This window comes from Diospyros lotus, chromosome 14, assembly GCF_014633365.1.
Source record: "Diospyros lotus cultivar Yz01 chromosome 14, ASM1463336v1, whole genome shotgun sequence".
In the NCBI taxonomy this organism is placed as follows: domain Eukaryota; kingdom Viridiplantae; phylum Streptophyta; class Magnoliopsida; order Ericales; family Ebenaceae; genus Diospyros; species Diospyros lotus.
Genome location: NC_068351.1, coordinates 31,259,747 through 31,281,916, shown reverse-complemented (window position 1 = coordinate 31,281,916; position 22,170 = coordinate 31,259,747). Strand labels below are relative to the sequence as shown.

General features: G+C 35.0%; 1 protein-coding gene across 1 annotated transcript; it reads right to left on the bottom strand.

The window, feature by feature from the left end:
- Positions 1-9,327: 9,327 nt before the first annotated feature.
- LOC127790189 (uncharacterized) lies at positions 9,328-15,860 on the bottom strand. Its single transcript, XM_052319489.1, has 4 exons — positions 15,684-15,860; positions 15,352-15,562; positions 13,938-14,473; positions 9,328-13,853 (listed from the first exon to the last, which is right to left on the bottom strand). Exons 1-4 carry the CDS (start codon positions 15,849-15,851, stop codon positions 9,642-9,644), a joined length of 5,127 nt encoding a protein of 1,708 aa, XP_052175449.1. The 5' UTR covers positions 15,852-15,860; the 3' UTR covers positions 9,328-9,641.
- Positions 15,861-22,170: the final 6,310 nt, after the last annotated feature.

The window sequence follows — 22,170 nt, the reverse complement described above, 5'->3', positions numbered from 1 at the left end:
CTTTCTCCTTAATTTTTCAAAAAATTCTTCGCAAAGTCAATGAAATTCTTTTCTCTTTGCCCACTAAAATTTTTTATACATGTGAACTTATGTTATGTATATATATATTTTTATGGAATCTTTAAAATATTAAGCAATGATCATAAATAATAATATTTATTTATTTTATTTAATGTATCTGTAACGTGATAATTGTTTTTTGACAGAGTGGGATTAAATTTTTAAAGAAACTAAATTATAATAGGATTAAAAATCTAATAATTATTATAAAATAAAATACAAACACTTGTCTGACCTGCCAAGACTTGAGAGTGGAAAAAGAGAAAGGAAAGAGAGTGGAAAGCAAAAAAGGAAGGCAAAGGTGGGGGGCAAAGACCAAAGAACCGTCGCTCAAGTCCATTTACCCTTTCCAATTCCCTTTACACGTGGCAAAAACTGGTGCGTCCGTACATTGCTGCATCATCCGATTACTTCTTCGCTGGGTTTCATTTGCTCGGAAGTTATAAGTACGGAAGAACAAGATTCAATCCAATAAATAAATCAAATTAAATCGGTCAAAATTATCAATTTCTTTTTTAGTTCAAGTGGCAAGTTAGTTGAGTTTGATTTTTAAATTTGATGATTTTAATTATTTTAATTCAGTTTAATTTTTATATTAAAATAATTAAATTAATTAAAATATTAAGAAAAAGTCGTTTTTGACCCTGCCCTTCAGCTTTTTTTATTTTTTTGGTTCATTTAATTTTTTTTATTTTTTACATTTTTTTGATTTATCAAGCTTGAACATCTATTCTGCCGATAATGTCAAAAATAAAGTTATTTTTTACTCTTTCCTTCAGCTTTTTTTTATTTTTTTGGTTGATTTGATTTTTTTTATTTTTTACTATTTTTTGATTATTGAGTTTGAACATCTATTCATTCAGTCGATAATATCAAAAACGAAATCATTTTTAGTCTTCCCTTTAGTTTTTTTTATTTCTTTGATTTGTTCGATTGATTCGATTTTTTTTATTTTTTATAATTTTTTAATTTATTAAGTTTGAGCATTTATTTTATCGGTTCAATTCGATTTTTGATATAAGTTTGATTTATTTGAATTGAGCAATAACATACTGACGAAATTGCTCATCCCTAAACAGTAAATATAAAATAAGAAATTATGCCCACCCTATAAAGTTTGACTAAAAGACACCAATATTTCCCATTTTATTAAAAATGACATAAGTTTCTCCATAAATTGTGTAAATTAATTATGTGCCTCCTAATTTTCTATTCTCTTTCTCTCCTCTTCCTCTATGTTTTAATTATTATAAAAATTATATCTTTTAATACAAAAATATTACAAAGAACAAAGATGTATATTTTTAAATATAAATATAATCTTAAACTTAAACTAAATATGTGTGTATGTATCTATGTATTTATATTGTAGTGAAAGTTTTAATAAAATAACACAACACAATTATGACATCTATTATTATCCAAAATATATACAACTCACACTTTTGTTTTTTGATTGTTCATATTCTAAGTGCATGCTATCTTTTTTTCGACGTATGAAGAAATTTGGATGGTCTTGGCAACGATGGAAAACAGAAGTCTTATGGGTCGTATGGCTCGATGGAAAGGAAAGAACTCATTGCAAGTTGATAACCGTTTGGTTTTGTAGGTGACGGTTTACTTTCTATGGCGTAAGCGGAACAGTCAATGTTGGCGGGGAACCGAATGATCAATGGATCAACTGGCATACCAAGTACAGTGTGTTGTGTGGGCACAGTTGGTCACCATTCTCTTTCCCCTATCTCTCAAGAGTCGTGCTTTGCAACTTTTCTAGCGGCTTCCAGCTAACCAATCTACTTTGCTTAGGTGAGCTAATCTACTTAGTAACTTGGAGCGAGCAGAGCCCCCTGTGCATCTCCATAGTCAAATAATAGATGACCTTGTTGGTTCTATAGGGTATGGCCACTCAAGATGGGGGTTGAATTGAGTGATTAAAATTTTTAATAATATTAAAAAGAATTCTTTGATTAATGATTTTATTAAAAAATATATTTAACAAATATGTATGAGTAGTATTTGAGATTAATACATTATGTAAGCCACAAGATATATCAACAATAAATAAAATGAGACAATGCATAATTTATAATGGTTCGGTATCTCTACACACACTTAATCCACTCTTTTAAGATTTAACCACCCTTAGGGTTCCACTAAACCAATCTCACCAAAGTTTTCTTACTAACTCACATTGAAAACTAGATACTCTCTTAGTTTACTACGAGTTCTAAGAAACCACTAACACCAAAGTTTTTTCGCTATCTTACATTGAAAACTAGATTCACCTAGATTTTAACGATTCTAAAAAATCTATACAATCCACAACAATAATTTAAATGATTACAAGTAATTGTCCACACTTGGACACAAATAAATAAGGAATTAAAAACAAATTGTACAAGGCAAATGAAATATAAATCAATTAAATAAATTTATAATCTCAAATTGAAAAGTTAGGATTTGTCATAAAAGACTTGAAGAACTTTTATCCTCTTGTCTTATAACTTTTCGATGGATGTGCAATGATACTTTGAGAGTCTCAGATAGCTTAAGTTTTTGCTTGAGAGCATTAGAGAGCTTTTGGGTGCTTTGGATATACAATATGTTCAATGAATTATCTTTAAAATAAGCCCAGGGTATTTATAGGTGTAATACCCCAGGAAATCCTTAAGGGTAAAAATGGTATTTTATGAAGGACATGAATGAAATTTTTGAAAAAATGAGACCATAGGGTACACTAGCACAATCTTAAGCGATTGAATTAGACGAAGGGAGTACCCCGGCTCCTAGAAAGCTAAGAAAAATAGAATAGTACCGACAAGTGGTTCAAGTTATGATTTTAGATGATAAAAAAAAAATGGACCGGGAACACTTTTCGGTACAACTGTCGACTGAGCTGAGAAAACCAAATCGATGTAGGGAGCATCCAAAAATTCAACGGAGTGTCTTAAGGACTTAGATTTTGTATATGAAACAACCCTTGAGTGATTGCAGGTTGAAACAAAAAGATTTAGTGTCAAAACGACCAGCCAGGCCAAAGTGTAATTTTTTAATTTTGCTTGAGAAAGGCCAAAACAATGGATTTTTGGGAATTCAAGGGTGAAATGAGGATTACTAAATTTGTGGGCAGTAGTGGTATAGTTGGATAGTGCAAGGGTGTTATGGAAAGGGCAGAAGTGACAATTGAAGAAGTCATGGGGGGTTGAAGTGCAATTATGGAAAGTTGATGGTGTGAACGCAATGAGGAATTCGGCCGCCACAAATCTGACCGCACGTGGAGTCTATCTCCGACGATGGGACGGCCGAGGTAGGTTTGGGAGAGGTGGTATACGGCGCAAAGAGGCTTGGAGGCCAAGCCATGGCCGCTAATTGGTCGAAATTTGGCTGGATTTTGCTATAAAAGGGGCAAGGGTTCGGTCAAATTTTAGAACACAAATTGGCTGCGATGTTGAATGTTTTTGAGGGATTTGATAAGGGGTTTTGATCCTTGCATTGAGGAGAAGAGTTCTGGAGTTTTGGGGAAGGTTTTCGTTGGGTTTAAAGGCCATTTGAAGCTCGGCAGGAGACGGGTGGCGGACCGCCTAAGGCCATCTGCAACTGCCATTATGGAGGCTTTTTCGATGTCCTTTCGACCTAAAACCGATGCCATTGAGATCGATTCATCAAGGGCTTCAAGGGGGTACAGTTGTTTTGGCCATCAGAGTCGTCGTCAATGGCTGAAAAATTGAGGAAGAATGTGGCGTGTGAGCTACACGCACCACACCCCACGCAAAGCCATGTGCTAGGTGCGTGAAGGCGTGTGAGCAAGGGTATTTCGATAATTTTTTCTCCAGTATTTTTCTTAAATTATTTTATGAATTATCATGTGAAAAAATTGAGAAAAATGTTTGAGGAAATATTTATTTTGGAATTATCGAGGTGAAAATTGAGAGAAAATTATGAAAAATTTGAGGAAAAATAGTTTTTGATGCTCTTTAATTAAATATGGTGTTGAGGGAGTATCGTGACTCAAAGTTGAGTATAATTTGGGTGTTTATGTTTTGGCATGCAATCGAGGCAATGCACGAGGATCGAGGCAATCTGAATTCGTTCGATATGAGTGTTCGCCCACAAAACTTGACTTATTGTGAGTTGTTCACTACTAAAACTTGGTGTTTAATCTATTTAAACGTGTTGTGGTTTCATACAAAATGGTTTTGATGCATGTAAACGGTAACCGATGACGGTTGATTTTAAGAGGGTGGTTCGTGCCTAAACGTTTTGTACTTGTGTATTACATTTTATAAAATGTTGTTTATATGATACTTTGAATTGTGAAATATGGCATTGTCTTGCGTTTTGTGTGTTCGTATGGAATGTCAACCTAAGATATTGTCTGGATAGTGTATCCATAATTCTCCAAGGGCGTGACGAAATAATAGGGGTATCTTGTGCTGGTGTGCATGCTAGGATAGCTACCTTAGTTTCCGTGCTAGGCCGTTTGGTCAGGGAAGTTGCACTAGGATGACTAAGTGGTCCATATTGTGTTGTTCGTATGGAATGTCAACCTAAAATGTTGTCTGGATAGTGTAACCATAATTTTTCAAGAGCATGACTGAATAATAAAGGTATCTTGTGCCAGTGAGTATGATAGGATAGCCGCGTTGGTTTTCGTGCCAGGACATTTGGTCAGGAAAGTTGCACTAGGATGATTAAGTGGTCCATGTGAAATTTTGGAGTTGGGATTGTGTGGTGGTTCCAGGATTCTTAGAGTGGGAACGTAATCTCCGACGTAAATGTGGTGAGTCGGGTTTCTGCATTGATGTGACCCTCTTGGGTCGGGAGTTGATAACGATTGTTCTCAAGATGTTGGAAAGATATGTTGACTTGCCCCTCTTAAGCTAGAATCGCGTCGTGTCGATGTGTCAGTATGGTGGCTTTTAGAGAGATTACTATTTTCCTGTAGTGGGGTTAAGCACTTGGGATTCTCTTAGGTTAAGCCTTACCGGGTGTATTGGTTTATTTCATGTCTTGTAATCATTCATGAAAAATGTGTTTTTGAACTCTCACTTAGATGATTCATCATCTAATATGGACTCTGTCCCTGAAATATTTAAACGTTCCAAGTGAAGGCAACAGTGCGAAGGGAAAGAGAATTGCTGAGGAGTGACGGTGATTAGTGAATGTTTATATTATATCGTTTCAATTGTGTTGTTTATTTTGAGGGCGTCATGTAAACCGTTGGTTTGACTTTAAGTTATAAATAAAGTGGGTTCGGTTATGATTTATTGAGGTTTGATCTAGCTTCTGCAATTGAGATGATGTACCTGTCTTAGTTTATTGATGGTTCATAATTGATATACTGAGAAGGTGTAATGAGATCTTCGGGGAACGGTTTTGTGTTGAGTTTCCGTTGATTGAAAAAAAATATATCCTCGAAATCTTATGTTACGTAACACCTTAGGAAGGCGAGGTGTTACAATAGACATTTTTGGGGGCACTATTCACAACGGGTATAAAAAATACTATAGCAACGGTCAGATACTGTGGCGATAACGCAATTGTTCATTGTAACAGTCGGGTTCACTGTAGCGTCACTATTCACTGTAACATTTTGAAAATATATTTTTATAGAAAAAAAATTATGCATTTTAAAATTACTTGAAAAATAATTTTAATGTAACATAATAGTTTTGATACTACATATATTATGAAAAAAAATATTTTATAAATTAATCAAAAATAATTCGATACTACCATTAATATATTTAAGAAAAATACTATTTTTTTCAATCACCAAAAACACTATAATTTGTATATTGAAAATTCTATTTTTGTTAATCATCAAAACTTAATTAATATGAGCAAGTTGGCTCAGCAGACCCTTGAGTAGGTTATAATTTGACGGAATTGGATCTGCGTGCTTATGTCAATGAGTATCAAGGGGTTGGTTGCACCACAGTGAACTTTGGTGACCAAATTTGGTATATTTATTTGATCCTAGTTATTATTTGTGTACATATTATCGTGAAGAGTGGTTTTTGTTACCATTCTATCTTATCTGGATGGCGTCCTGCCAACCAATTTTTCTTTTCTCAGGTATGCCGTTCTACTTAGTAACTTAGAATAGGTATAACCCCCGGACGTCTTCATAGTCAAACGGTATATGACTCTCTAAGTAAATTATGTATGGAGATGGCCCAAATGTTATATATATAAGTGTATATATTAGTATTATCTAATAATAATATTCTTGTTAGTTTTATGTTTTTTTGAAATGTTTATAATGAAAGTCAACTTTTAGGGAGTGGAAGTCGATTGTTGTAAATACTACAAAAAATGGTTCTTGACTGGGTCGGCTAAAGGCTTGTGAAAGTCGACTTTTGGCACTGAATGTGACTTCTGCTCTTGGAGGTCAACTTTCTGCTGCTAAGAAGTCACCTTTTGATTCTAGAAAATTGACTTTCAATCCGAACATTGGAGTTCCAATGGTAAAACAATGAACCAATGTGTCTTTTAATTCAATGGACATGTTTTTAAATTAGAGGGTTGTGACTTCTCCAATAGATTAGACTATTTCTAAATAGACATGACCTTTCAAATAAATTATGTTCTTTAATTTTTGTGTCTATTGGAAGCACCCATTCATTGTCTATAAATAGTGTGGACATTTGGGGTGCAAATATATACATTAAGCCATCTATTCTTCTTCATTCAATTGCTACTGTCTATCTCTCTATTATTGATTGTATAAGAGATCAAAAAGTACAATTTTGATTTCTTAAAATTAGGCATTGTTTCCTGAGGTTAGGATTTTCATTAAACCATTTGCATCTAGTGAAGAAATTACTATCCTAAAGATAGTTTCCTAAAAACGCCTTGCCTAACAAATACTATATTCTTATTTTATCTTACCTCAATTATTCTATCATTTTTCTTTGAATTACCACAGCACCAAAGTGTTTGTGTCAATGAATATCCTAGGGTTGATTGCACCATAATGAACTTTGAAGATCAAAGTTAGTTCATTCCTCTGGTCTAAACTTTTACTATGTACATATTGTTGTTGTGGTTGATTTGTCATGACATTCAATCCTCTAGTGCTTGATTCTAGAGTTTGTTATACCAGGAGACGATTTGAAGACCTTTTGCTGCTCCTTTGTTTTTTGTTATTTCTCTTGTTTTGAAGAAGTGAGTTAATCATTGCTCATGTTTGAATAGATTTGATTGGAATGCAGTTTTGTTTTTTGTTTACATCCCTCCCGTGTCATTTATTGGGATGTTGAGCTTAGTGTTAGTTTCTAGTTTTCGATGTACACTGGAGTATGTCTTGGTTTTTTTTCTTATAGACGCTTTTGGCGTTGGTTTCTTTTAATATAATTCTTATTTACAAGAAAAAAAAAAGTTAGAAAAAAGGCATTGATTTAGGTAAAAAAGATTGAAATGTTTATTATCTATGTAATAACTTTTGTTTTTTAACTGTTCATATTCTAAGTGTGTTATCTTTTTTTTGGTATACGAAGAAATTTGGATGGCCTTGGCGATAATGGGAAACAAGAGTCTTATGGGTTGCAACTTGATGGAAGGGAAAGAGCCCGTTGCAAGTTGTTAACCACTTGGTTTTGCAGGCGACGGTGTACTTTTTATGGCGTGAGCAGAACAATCGATGTTGGCGGGGAACTGAGTGGTCAATGGATTAGTTGGCATACCAAGTACGGTGTGTCGTGTGGACACTGTTGGTCACTATTCCCTTTCCCCCATCCCTCTAGAGTTGTGCATTGTAACTTTTCTGGCAGCTTCCAACTGACCAGTCTACTTTGTTTAGGTGAGTTGATCTACTTAGTAACTTGAAACGAGCAGAGCCCATGTGCGTCTCCATAGTCAAATGATAGATCGGCTCTGGATATTCACTGTGGTCCAAACACGTCTTCATAGTCTACTTTGTTTGAGTAGGTTATGATTTGAAACGAGTTGGATCTTCGTGTTTGTGTCAGTAAATATCCCGAGGATGGTTGCACCACAGTGAACTTTGGTGACCAAAGTTGGTATCTTCATTTGATCTTAGTTATTATTTCTGTACATGTTATCATGAAGAGTGGTTTTTGTTACCACTTATCTTATCTGGATGGAGTTCTACTAACCAGTTTTTCTTTGCTCAAGTATGTCATTCTTCTTAGTAACTTGGAGTAGCTAAAACTCTTGGACATCTTCATAGTTAAACAGTAGGCGACTCCCTGAGTAAGTTATGTATTGACGAAGATGGCCCAAAGTGTTCGTGCTAATGAGTAATCTAGGGTTGGTTGCACCATAATGAACATTGGAGATCAAAGTTGGTCCATTACTCCGGTCTAAACTTTTACTATGTACATATTTTTGTTGTGGTTGATTTGTCATGGCATTCAATCCTTGAGTGCTTGATTCTAGAGTTTGTTATAACAAGAGACGATTTGAAAATCTTTTGTTGCTACTTTACTCTTTGCTATTTTTCTTGTTTTGAAGAAATGAGTTGATCATTGCTCATGTTTGAATAGGTTTGGTTAGATTTGATTGAAATGCATTTTTGTTTTTTGTTTACATCCTATTTCATTTATTGGGATGTTGAGGTTAAAGTTAGTTTCTAGTTTTCATTGTACATTGGGTATGCCTTCGTTTTTTTCTTGTAGACGCTTCCGAGGTTGGTTTCTTTTAATACAATTCTTATTTACAAAAAAAAAAATATAAAAAAAAGCATTCATTTAGATAAGAAAAAGATTGCGATGTTTAATATCTATGTAATAAGGATTGATTTATCAAAAAAATTAGATTGGGTTATCTACTTAAAAAAGTTTGAAATGTTCACTTATTTAAGCATGGAGAAGACATTTTAGTGCAAGAAGACCTCCACCTTGCAAGAGTTATCTTTCGTCACAATTTGACTTTTATTTTGTAAAAGAAATTATTTTCAGAATTCGAACACATAACCTGAAGTTAATAATTTCATCGTTACTATAAAGGCTCACCTTCTAGTACTAAATTAAATAACCATCGGTAGTTAATTTATCAAATGTACTAAGTGATGACCTCAAGTTTCTACTTTTCGAAACATAAAAACAAAATCCTAAACCTAACAAAACAAATGATGGCCTAAAACATGAAACAGGAAGGAAAAATGTAAAACATGACACAAAACATAACTACTTTATGTCCTTACATAATATGTAACATCAATAAAAGCGACAAGATAATAAAAATTCATGCAACCATCCACCTAGTGAAATAGCAAAATATTGACATGTTCTTGGACATGATTCATTGACATTGATAATGTCCTCATAAGACACAAGAATGAAATGTTATACAGCAACTACATCAAGACAGCAATAACAATAAAGCTATAGTAATGTATTATAATTCATTACATACTTTAGATAAGTAGCCAACCAGTCCCACCCGCTAATTAAAACACTTGGAAACTTCAACCAGTCCCACCCGCTAATTAAAACACCACTAGATCATGTGTTCTTCAATTAAAAAGCACAAAAACAAGAGACAGATACAAAAAGATAGGCCAAATAAAGATGAACTTGAGGCATTCAAAAGAACAGCACCTAAGATTGATATGACTAATCGGAAGGGAAAGCAGAGGATAGGAACCTTTCATCCTCTGCGAATAGCTGAAGATTCTTGGTTTTCATGAGAAACCCAATCGCTTGCTCCTCAAATTCCAAGAGGAAGCCAAATTTGATCAGCTCTGCCAGTTGGTGCATTTGATCTTCATTCTCCCATAGTAATCCAGCAGATATCACCTCAGAAAAAGATGTAGCATATTCAATGATACATCTATGCCCACCCGACCTGTTCATCTTTTGTGCAAAAAGCTCTTTATTCTCCCTCTCCCAACGAATCATTCGTGTCGCCTCAGCTTTCAACTTTTCTCCTGACGAGAGCGATAAACTGTAACAAATTTTGACTGGCTCCGCTGTCTCAAAGACAGTCAGATTAAGTAGACATCGCACAAGTTCATGCCTGTTTTCTGCTTCCATTTTGAGAGCTGGTCCAGCTAGAAAACTTAGGATCAGCATAAGCAGCCCTTTTCCAATTAAAATTTCCCTGGGGCTAACTCGCTGAAGTCCAGCACCATCAGTTATGGACATTTCTTCTTTCTGGACAGATTCAGATAGGTTTCGGACTCCAATTTTGCTGTAAACTTCAAGCAGCTTAAACCGAGGCAAAGATGCAATGCTCGACTGGGGATACCAAGCAAATAGAGGCGGGGAAGACGACTGCACCAAAAGATCCTTCAGAGGAAGGTCATCAGCAATAAAAACATCATGCCTGTCAATCAACAAAATTTCATCTGATGCTGAATACGCAGGCAGTTTCATCAAATGTTCACCAAGCGTTTTCAGTGTCTCCGAACTGCAGCGGCTTACAACAAATTTCCAGAACGCACAACACCTTTCAAGTGTTAAGGGCCGTCCACACAACTCCCATTCCTTCCAGAGCTCACAATAGTCAACAAGTGAAGGACAGGATTTAACTCCAAAAGCACTTGAGAAAAAAGGAAGTAACTCCTTTCCATAATGCTTCTCCAACACATTCAATTGTTTATCAAACAGCCCATCCTTGTCCCGCAGGACGCAATCTTGGGGAGCTGCCCATTCACCATCATCACTTCCACTAGGGATCCAAATTTTCCTTTCATATCCAGTTTCAGGGTTCCAGTTGCAGTCTTGCAAGTAACTATATATTGGAGCAATGGTACTGAACTTGCAAAAGAAATGCAGGTGACTGGCAAGCAATGGTCCCCCATTTCTTACATCAATAGTTACTCCAATTGCGTTGAGCTCTTTGGCATAGGATGTAATATTGGAGCCATAAAATTCTTCATCAATGAAAGGTCCATCCTCCCGTTGCAATGACTTCCAATCAGAATTATAAAGCAAACACTTATCAGGTGGCCTATAATCAAAAGAGGTTTTCAACCATTTTTTAGACACTTTCGCCAGAAAAGAATCAGGTAAAGGGCCATTGTTCTGTGTCCGTAAAATGCGAATACATTCAAGTAATGAGTAAGCATTTGAAGGAGTTATGCAGCTGGGATCAAATGGTAACTTAAGGCCGGTAGCCACAAACCCGCATCCATCCTTGAAGGAAACTTTAACTCCCATACTTTCCAACTCCGTCTCGTATTCATAGATGCCCTTGCCATACCAATTGTCAGCGTCATCAATGAAAGGAAGAAGAGATATGCAAGATATAGATTCCCAATCAGGCCCAAACAAAATGCACTCTCCCGGGACTCTGAAATCACCCAAGCGAGTTCGCAACCATTTAACCTCAAGGATACATCTCATCAAATCATCACGGAATTCAACAGATGTACCCCTGAACTTTCTGTAACAGGCAAGCAAAGAGAAAGCATGTTCCTTTCCAATAGTGGCGAGCTCTCCTTGCTGCCTGAACTCACGAGCAAACACCTTTTTTGCCTGCTCAAAATCAACTACAACCCCCAGTTTCTTTAACTCATTTTTATATGAGAAGATGCTGCTCCCATAAAAATTTTCATCGATTAGAGCAAAGCTGTTGAAAATCTGAAGGAGACAGCCCCATTCAGGACTGATAAGATGAGACTCAACTGGAGCCATGTAGCCCATGCTTGTCTTCAAAAATTTATTATCCTTAAAGACTTGAATTAATTTATCAGGTGATCCTAAATGTCGCATGCAGTTCAAAATGAAAAGACCAGACTCAACCGTTCGAACATTGATGCCCTTTGCAGGTTTCAGATATTCAGCAACAAGCTGGAAATTCTCACTCCATCCAACTACCACGCCCAACAACTGAAGTTCTGTTTTAAACTGAAGTATTTCCTCCCCATAGTAATCTTTATCAATAAATGGGATGGCACTCATCTGCGATGCAGTTTCCCATTCCTGATTAAACAAAACAGATCCAACTGGGGATCTGTCGCCAAGTGAAGTTCGTATCCATTTCCCTTCCCGGATACTTTGGATGAAGTTCTGAGCAGGCAGAATTCCCTCCCTCAGAAACTTTATGAACTTCAATATCGAAAAAACATTCCCTCTCGTTAGAGAGGAGGAGGCTGCCGAAGACATGAGATGCTTCCCGATAAATTGGAAAGCCTCTCCATAATCAAACATCACTCCTATTTCTCCAAGCTCCACTTTATATTTGCTTATTTCAGAACCATAGAAACTCTGATCAATTATTGGGATATCAACTAGCACATTTTCATTCTGCAGAAGATGGCCCCACGATGAGTTTGGTAGGAATGACTGAGATGGAGGCCGGTAGCCTGGACTGCTGCCCAAGGAAACCCTCATCCAGCTTCCCTCCTTTATGCCTTTCAAGAACATTTTTGGCATGATAACCCCTTTCTGCATCAACTTCCGAATCCAACCCAACAGCAAGAACGTATTATCTTTGGTTAGAGGAGCAGACATTGTAGGAATTACTACATTGGGTGGAGACAAATCAGGGATATCAGAAGCCCCAACATGACTTCTGAGAAAAGGAATAAGTTGTTCCTCAGGGGTGATAGCGCCTGCATGTGTGACAGGTCGCCGATAGTCTTCCGCTAGCTCAAGAAAGCCTTCAGCTCTCCACGGATTAGATCCGATCAGACGAACCCATTTGCTTCCATTAGCAGGAACAAGAACTAGATTCCTTCGTGTGCTTCTCCACGGATCAGATCCGATCAGATGAACCCATTTTCTTCCATTAGAAGGAACAAGAACTCGATTCCTTCGTGTGGTTACCTGCCCATAGTTATCCACAAGTGGCATATTGCAACACAATAGCCCAACATCTGTCTCAGACAGGTAGTTCCTTGAAAGCGAGTGATATAAGAAATGAACAAAAGTAACAGCGCGCTTCCTATCACCCTTGAGCAAATCAACAAGAAGGGCTGCATAGTTGTACACACTTACAGTCCGAACCTTCACCTCATTTGAAAGCCACCCCAACAATATCTGCTTCTCAGACCATTGTTGCTGTTGTATGGCTTCTTGTGTAGATTTAGGAATAAAAAATGGGCCTGATGAACTTCCAAATTCTCTGTTCCAATCGATCAACCATGGCACATGATGAGGCTCGCAAGTAAGTACCTTCCCTGCATACCCCAGTGAGACATTTATACTAAACAAAGAGACATCTCCATTATAACTCACATACTTCAGAAGCGGAGTGTCCTTGATGTTAGTATTCTGAAAATTTGACCTCCAGTTCTTGGCTACAAATACTAGTAGCTCTAAATACACCTCCTCTGAGACTCCTAGTATGAGATTAGAACTGCGGATGCACTTAACATACCATTCATCCTCCACTGGTTTCACTCCCAAGAAGTTCAACACTTGATCATACTTCTCTCTGTCAAATGAAGAACTTAGCAAATATCTCCCATGCGATGAGATATTATACAAGCTCACCCCGTCCTTCCTTGCCTTGTTCAGTATATTCCAGAAAGCAGGCATTAACACACCCACTTCAGTAGGCTTCCGAAATAACTTCTGCTCCATGTAAGACTCGCAGGGAACTATGTCTTCATTAACCAGTTTGGCTTTAATACTGTTCCTCACAGCATTCAGCGCAGGGTAAGGAGGGATGTTGATGGGTAGGAACTCGAACATATGAGCCAGAGTAGATACAGGGGCTCCTTCCACGGTTTTCACCAGGGAAATGAATGCATTGATAAAAGCATTGGGCACATATTTGAGAATACCTTGGTTCCATTTATTATCCAAAAGGATTGTTTCCCTCGAAGATGCTAGTAGAAAATCTGCTTGAATTATGAAAGGAAAATTCGTAACCATCTCAGTTGGGAGAAAGGCATATACCCCAGGATATTTATTCCCACTGTTGAGACGCTGTCCATTTGGAAACGCCAATGTGATCACATACTCTTCCACTTCCATCCGTTTTTCTACTTTATACTCCTGCTTGACTGGAAACTTCTGCCTCCACATGTAATAGCTGCATTCTTTCTCCATGTTGTCATCATTTTTATCAGCTGAAAGATGTAGCACATATGTCTCAGCATCAATATTCTTCTTTGCAGTAAAATCAGTCTCACTTGAAATGGATATCCCGCTTACTGTATTGTAACTAGGATCCTCGTGGTCTTCCTTGACTGAAAGCCTCTTTATTTTTGAAAGGAACAACAGAACTTCAGGATGGATTTTCGAGAGTTGCTGCTTTACAGGGCTAACCTTGTCAGGCTTCAGAGGCAAGACAATTGTTGTGGTTGGAAGGTCAGGGTCAGAGCCATATATTTGTTTTATGGTGGAAAGTGTTGGGTTGTCATCAACCCATTCCGGGACAATGTACCCAATTTTGCAATGTGGGCAAGGCTCTTCATTAAACCGTATCTGATAACCATTGCTGAACATGTAAGGCTGTGTTGTGATGAGAAACACACTCTTGAACCCAATTCCTGAAATGTCAGTAGATAAGTTGTCAGCCGCAAAGTGAAGATACCAAAAAGAAAAATAAACAGCCCTAAAAAGAAAGAATAGTCCAGTATAGGGATTCATTTGGCTCACATAAACTCAATGAGATAAAAGTATCCAATTAACCACAATTTGCTGTAACTCATCAAAACAAAAGTAGATAAAAATCTATATTTATGCTTGCATACTACCATATAATGGGAAAAACATAATATTATGTCTTCTAAAAGAAGGTCAAAGAAAAGCTGATTGGAAATACTCTTATATGGCATACGATATAATGGTCTCACGGAGAATGATCATGGATAGAGCTGCAAAATGTCTAGCTTGAGATTCAAACTAGAGATTGTCGGTGGTAGTGTCTTCCAAATTTTGAAGGATATAATAACCTCATAAAAGATATGATCATGAATCTCTAATGGGATTAAGGCTTAATAAGTTGGAATTTTTGTTGGTGGTGGTGATGGTGCCCCCCAAATTTTGAGGACCTGTCAATTAATTTACTTCTTATATTGCTAGTGAAAAAAGTAAATTATATCATTTGTCCACTTACCCTACTGGCAAACTCAAACAGTAAAACTAACCCCATGCTTGGAAACTGATCCGTTTTACAAACTATTTGGCATAGAGTTTTTGCTTTCGAAATAACAGCTATTTGTTAGAGGGAAAAAATGATTAAATCATAGACAATATAATCAAAACTGTATTCAGCAAGTTGCAGGAAGTAAGGAATGGAGCAATCGTTCGGCACCACGGAAACCGAATAAAAGCTCAATCTGGATATGAACTCCGTTTTTCTCAGGGATAATTATTAATTAAGATTAAGGGAATGAATGTCGTTAGTTTAAGCAAATCAAGATACCTTTCTCGCCGATATAGCCTCGTTTTCGCTGGCCTTTCTTAGTAGAGCATCCAATGCCGCAAATGGACTCAACATTTTTAGCGGAAAATCCCTTCTCGTTGTTGAAGACCAGCAAGGTCGCCGGAGCTCCGGTCGCCGTAATGTCCCGCGTAGTTATCACGAATTCAAGTGACGGTTTTACCCCCTCCAAGTACTCGTTGTCCTCCGCATTCTGTTAAAAAAGTAAGTAAATGGGCTAAAATATGTATTTGGCCAGCTGCAAATGAACATTTTTTTTGGTTGCATGGTGCATATACAAATATACGTATATGTGTGTATATATATATAATTACCTGGATGAGCTCCATGAGGAAGTGGACGTCCTTGGTGTAGAGCTCAGCGGCGAGATAGTTGATGGCGTGATGCAGATACAGATTGGTCACGTCGGGTTCGTCCCCCCCGATCTTAAACGTCTTCCTTCTGATATCCTCTATGTGCTCTCTGGGACTGGGTGTCGCCATTTCCCTTTCTGGTCGATCCGATTACCCGCTGCAGTTCAGACTCCGGTCCGATCAGCACAGCCGCAGGTTCAGGTTGGCTTGCTCTTGTTCTTGTGTTGCGTTCTAACTTTCAAACTGCACTCTGGCTGGCTATTTGTACTCTTGTCCATGAGTACGGAGATGCCCCGGGAAGACGATACATAATTACGGTTTTAACCCCCTTCTCTATTTTGACGAAACAATTTATTTTAGTCTTTTGAGCTCCCTAGATGGGTATGTTTTCGAAACGTCTCATTTTGGCGTTTGAAATTCTGTCAATAAAATAATTATTGTAAAATATTTTCTATATATTTTTTTTGCTTAAAAACATAAAGTTTTGATTCAAACACAAGACTTCACAATTAGAATGAATTTAATAACAATATTAATATCACTACGCTAACACTCATCTCTATTTAAATTCTGCCTTAAAAAAGTAAAAAATTAAAATAAAGTCACCAAATACCATCCTGTCGTTTAAAAGGTCCACAACACAAATAGTAGATCACACCGTTAATGTAATATATGAATATTCTCATAATCAATTAACTTATGTGTCAAATTATAAAAAAATATTAATTTAATCTCAAAACACACGTGAAGTAGTTGTATCACAATAAGTTAGAATTTACACCAATATGTCATGGATTCGATTTTTTGTCCTATCAATGAGAAAAAATATTCACTTACGATTTATTTTCTTTGTCGAAATCAAAAACATAAATGACTGGAAATCACGCAAAAACGATAATTTTAAAAAAATATTTATTTAAATAATAATTATCATGTTAATAGATGAAAAGTTAACACACGAAACAAGTAGTATGAAAGTTAAAAAGACATGTAATTCTATATCTCATAATCAATTATTTGTTTAAATATTTATTTAAACAATAACATTTATTAATTTGGTTTGATTTTTTTTTATTGAGTCTTTATTTTTAATTTTTTTTTTAATTTCAAATTTTAAAAAAATAATTTACTATATAATTTATATTCGTGCAGTAAAATAATCATAATTATAATCAAAATTAAAAATAGTCAAAGTGGAAAAAATAATTTTAAAAAGGGCACGGCAACCATTTGAGTGACTTTTGTGTGTCTACGTAGACACTTAAACTTGATATTTTTATTGACATTTTATAATAATATTTTATACATTTATATTGATATGATACACAATATATGACATTAATGTAAAATGTCATAAAAATTATTAAAATTTAGTGTTTAGATATTGATTATCATTAGTATAATCGTTGCCATAGACCCAACGATGAGAATTTTTTTTTTTTTTTCTATTAGAAGTCGTTATTTTTTCTTTTAAGTCGCTTTCCCAATAATTTTTCAAGAAAATTCTCTCCAAAATCAAAAGAAAATCTTTTCTTTTCGCCTACTAGCTTATGTATATATACTTTTATGAAATCTTCAAAATATTAAGCAACAACCACGAATAATAACTGCTTATTTGTTTTATTTTATATATATCTGTAACATGATCATTTTTTCTGATAGGGTCAGACAAAATATTTAAAGAAATTAAATTATAATAAGATTAAAAATTTAATAATTATTATTAAATAAAATAAAATACAAACACTATCTTACCCTGTGCATGAAAACGGCTCAAACGAACCTTTTTTCTCATTTTTGAAACGTTTTTCATTTTCGTTTTAGATTTTATTTATGTCTATTTTTTTAAAAAAATATTTATTTTTATATTTCTATTTTGTATCAAAAAACAATTTCTCTTTTTATTTTCACGTAATCTAAATAATATCTCCCAAGATCAAAGAGTGAAAAAAAGAGAAAGGAAAGAGAGCGAAAAGCAGAAAAGAGGACCAAAGATTGGCGCGTCTATGCATTGCGTCATGATTACTTCTTCGTTGGGTTTCCTTGCTTTTAAGTTAGAAGTAGGGAAGAACAACATTTCATTCGATCAAAATAATTCAAATAAAAAATGTTTGTCATTCTTATATTTGTGATTGTATTAGAGGTCGAAACTTATTTGTTGAATTATTCAAATAAAAAATAATTCAATTGAAGTCCTCAGGGCACAACTCAGTGGTTAAGGTCGGCCTGTTAATTTTTTGCTCATCCTAATGTGCGCGGGTTCAAACCTTGCCCACATAAGGCATATCCTGCAATTAACTCTTGATAAAGGTATAAATACCTCATTTAGTAGGGACTGATCGTGTGTCCGCTTGAAAGTGTATAAACTTGAGATCACATCCGATTTACTAGGAGGTCGAACCAGGGGGAAGATCAGTCTCCTCCAGGACTAGACGAGTGAAGCCCAGACACCTAGGTCATAAAAAAAAATAATAATTCGATTAAAGCCCCCACGGGCATGGCTCAACGATAAAGTATGTGAAATTTCACATGGAATATGAGACATCAAATTCTTGTGGTGACATTTGTCCCATGTGGAGGTGTGAACTAAATGTCCTGCTCTATGTGTGTATAGGTTGTGACCGCATCTGGGTTTACCCGACAGGCAAATCAAGAGGGAAAGGCTGTCCGTCCCCAAGACTATTCAAGTGAAGCTCGAAACCTGTGTTATCAAAAAAAAAAATCCAATTGAAGCCCTCATGGTCATGGTGCAATGGTAAAGTACTAGGAGGATAACAAGAGTATTAGAAGTTTGAATTCTTGTGGAGGCAGGGTCATGGTGTGCCATGTCACCCTTTTGGGGGTCCCATCCGCACAACGTAAATGGGGTCCACGAAGAGGGCAACTGATTCCCGAAAGTCCACTCTGGGTGTGTATAAATTGTGACTATATATGAATTTACTTGGAAAGTGAACCAAGGGAGAAGGCCGCTCTCCTCAGGACTTGTCTGGCGAAGTTTGGAATCTTGGTCATAAAAAAAAAATAATCGAATTGAATCGGTTAAAATTATCGGTTTACTTCAGTTTAAGCAATAGGTTGGTTAGGTTTAGTTTTTAAGTTTGGCAATTTCAATTACTTTTGTTCGGTTTAATTTTTGTATTGAAAAAATTTGAAATAATTGAACCAACCAAAATGTCATTTTTGACCCTTCCCCTTGGATTTTTTTTTTTTTTTCAATTGATTTAGTTTTCGTTTTCGATTTTTTGCAATTTTTTTATGTGTTAGGTTTAAACATCTATTCGATCGGCTCGATTCAATTTTTGAAATAAGTTTGGTCTATTGAATTTGAGCGATATCGAACAGACCGAATTGCTTGCCACAAAACAGAAAATATAAATAAAAAATTACGCCCCACCCTCTAAAGTCAACTAGAAGACACAAATATTCTTCATTTTATTAAAAATGATATAAGTTTCTCCTAAAGTTAATAAATTGTGTAAATGAATGATATGCCTCCTAATTTTCTCTTTTCTTTCTTTTTACCTTTCTCTATGTTTTAATTATTATAAAAATTATATCTTTTAATACAAAAATATTACAAAGAACAAAGATGTATATTTTTAAATATAAATATAATCTTAAACTTAAACTAAATATATGTGTATGTATCTATGTATTTATATTTTAGTGAAAGTAAAATAACACAACACAATTATGACATTTATTATTATCCAAAAAATATACAACTCACACTTTTGCTTTTTAACTATTCTTATTCTAAGTGCATGCTATCTCTTTTTCAACGTACAAACAAATTTGGATGGCATTGGCAATGAAGAAAAAAAAAAAAGAGTATTATGGATTACGGCTCAGTGGAAGGGAAAGAGCTCATAGCAAGTTGCTAACCGTTTGATTTTGCAGGCAATGGAATACTTTCTATAGCATAAGCAGAACAATCGATGATGATGGGGAACTGAGCGGTCAATGGATCAGCTAGCATTCCAAGTACAGTGTGCCGTGTGGGTACAGTTGGTCACCATTCCCTTTCCCCCATCTTTCCAGAGTCGTTCCTTGCAACTTTTTCAATGGCTTCCAGCCGATCAATCTACCTTGTTTAGGTGAGCTAATCTACTTAGGGGGCATTTGTTAAAATGAGCAAGATAAGGTGATATCAAGATAAGATTGGGATACTTTCCGGACCAAGATATGGAATGATTAAGATAAGGCCGGGAAGCATTCCAAGATTTCTATCAGACTGTTTGTTAAATTTTTTAGAATCCATTGGTAACTATATTTTTTCTTTCCACGTGTTTGTTAATACATATGATAAGCACCAAGATAAGGGGTTTTTTTACCAAAATATCCCTATTACCAAATTTATGATTAAAATAGTATTTTATGATTAATATGAATTGTCAAAAAAATTAAGATTAAAATTAAAAATAATATTTTATTTTCTAAATTCAAGTTCAAAAATAAATTTAAAAAGAGTTGAAAAGTATAAATAAGAATTGTTAGGATTACAATAATTCCACCTACATAATTAAAAATAGCCAAAACATATTTTCATAATAGATAATAAAATATAAAATTAAATAAAATAATTTAAAAATTGATGAAATGAATTATATTAGTTAATAAAATATATATAGAGAGAGAGAGAAATTTAAATTTTAAAAATTAATGAAATGAATAATGTCATTTAAATTTTAAAAATTGTCAAAACATATAATAATTTAAAAATATATTAAATAATATTAATTATAAGAGATAAATAAATAAGCTTTTTAATAAATTTAAATCTTTAAAATGCATTAAATGGCATTAACTATCTTACAAGGGATAGATAAGTAATTGAGGCTTATCTTGAAAGAGCCAGATAAATTTATCAGATAAGTGAGGTCGGATAAATTTATCTTAAAAGGGGGAGATAAGAGGTCACATGAGGTCTTTTTCGAAAATGGCCAGATGAGCTTAACAAACACGTTGGAAAAACCAAACATCCGGAATGCTTCCCATATCTAACCTTTTTTCCCTCTTATCTCAGTTAACAAACACCCCCTTAATAACTTGAAGCAGGCAAAGCCTTATGCGTCTCCATAGTCAAATAGTAGATAGCCCCAAAATAGGTTATGATTTGACGGAGTTGGATCTACGTGTTTGTGTCAGTGAGTATCTAGGGTTGGCTACACCACAGTGAACTTTGGTGACCAAAATTAATACATTTATTTGATCCTAGCTATTACTTTTATACATATTGTCGTAAGGAAAGGTTTTTGTTACCATTCCATCTTATCTGGATGGTGTCCTACCAATCAATTTTTCCTTGATCAGGTATGTCATTTTGCTTAGTAATTTGGAGTGGCATAACCTACTCCCTAAGTAAGTTATGTATTAACAGAGATGGGGTGAAGTCTTTGTGCTAGTGAATATCCTAGGGTTGGTTGCACCATAATGAACTTTGGAGATCAAAGCTAGTTCATTCCTCTAGTCTAAACTTTTACTGTGTACATATTATTGTTGTGGTTGATTTGTCATGGCATTCAATTCTTGAGTGCTTGATCCTAGAGTTTGTTATAGTGGGAGACGATTTGAAAACCTTTTGTTGCTCTTTTGCTCTTTGATATTTATCTTGTTTTGAAGACATAAGTTGATTATTGTTCATGTTTAAATAGATTTGGTTGGAATGTACTTTTGTTTTTTGTTTGCATCCCGTTTCATTTATTGAGATGTTGATCTTAGTGTTAATTTGTGCACTAGGATATGTCCAATTTTTTTTTTTTATAGACGCCTTTAGCACTAGTTTCTTTTAAGATAATTCTTATTTACAAAAAAAAAAAAAATGTCAAAAAATGGCATTCATTTAGGTAAAAAATGATTGAAATGTTTATTACCTATACAATAAGAACTGATTTATCCAAAATTTTAGATTGGATTATCTACTTAAAAAAGTTTGAAATGTTCACTTATTTAAGCATGGAGAAGACATTTTAGTGCAAGAAGACCTCCACTTTGTAAGAGTTATCTCTCGTAATAATTTGACTTTTATTATATAAAAGAAATTATTTTCACAAACACACAACCTTATAATAATCTCAAGTTAATGATTTATCGTTACCATAAAGGCCCACCCTTCTAGTACTATATTAAAGAACCATCGTAGTTAATTTATCAAATGTACTCAAGTGATGACCTCAAGTTTCTACTTTTCAAAACATAAAAACAAAATCCTAAACCTAACAAAACAAATGATGGCCTAAAACATGAAACAGGAAGGGAAAATGTAAAACATGAAACAGGAAGGAAAAATGTAAAACATGACACAAAACATAACTACTTTATGTCCTTGCATAATATGTAACATCAATAAAAGTGACAAGATAATAAAAATTCATGCAACCATCCACCTAGTGAAATTAATCTTTGGGATTAAGATATAAAAATCCTAACACATTATCACAACCGACCA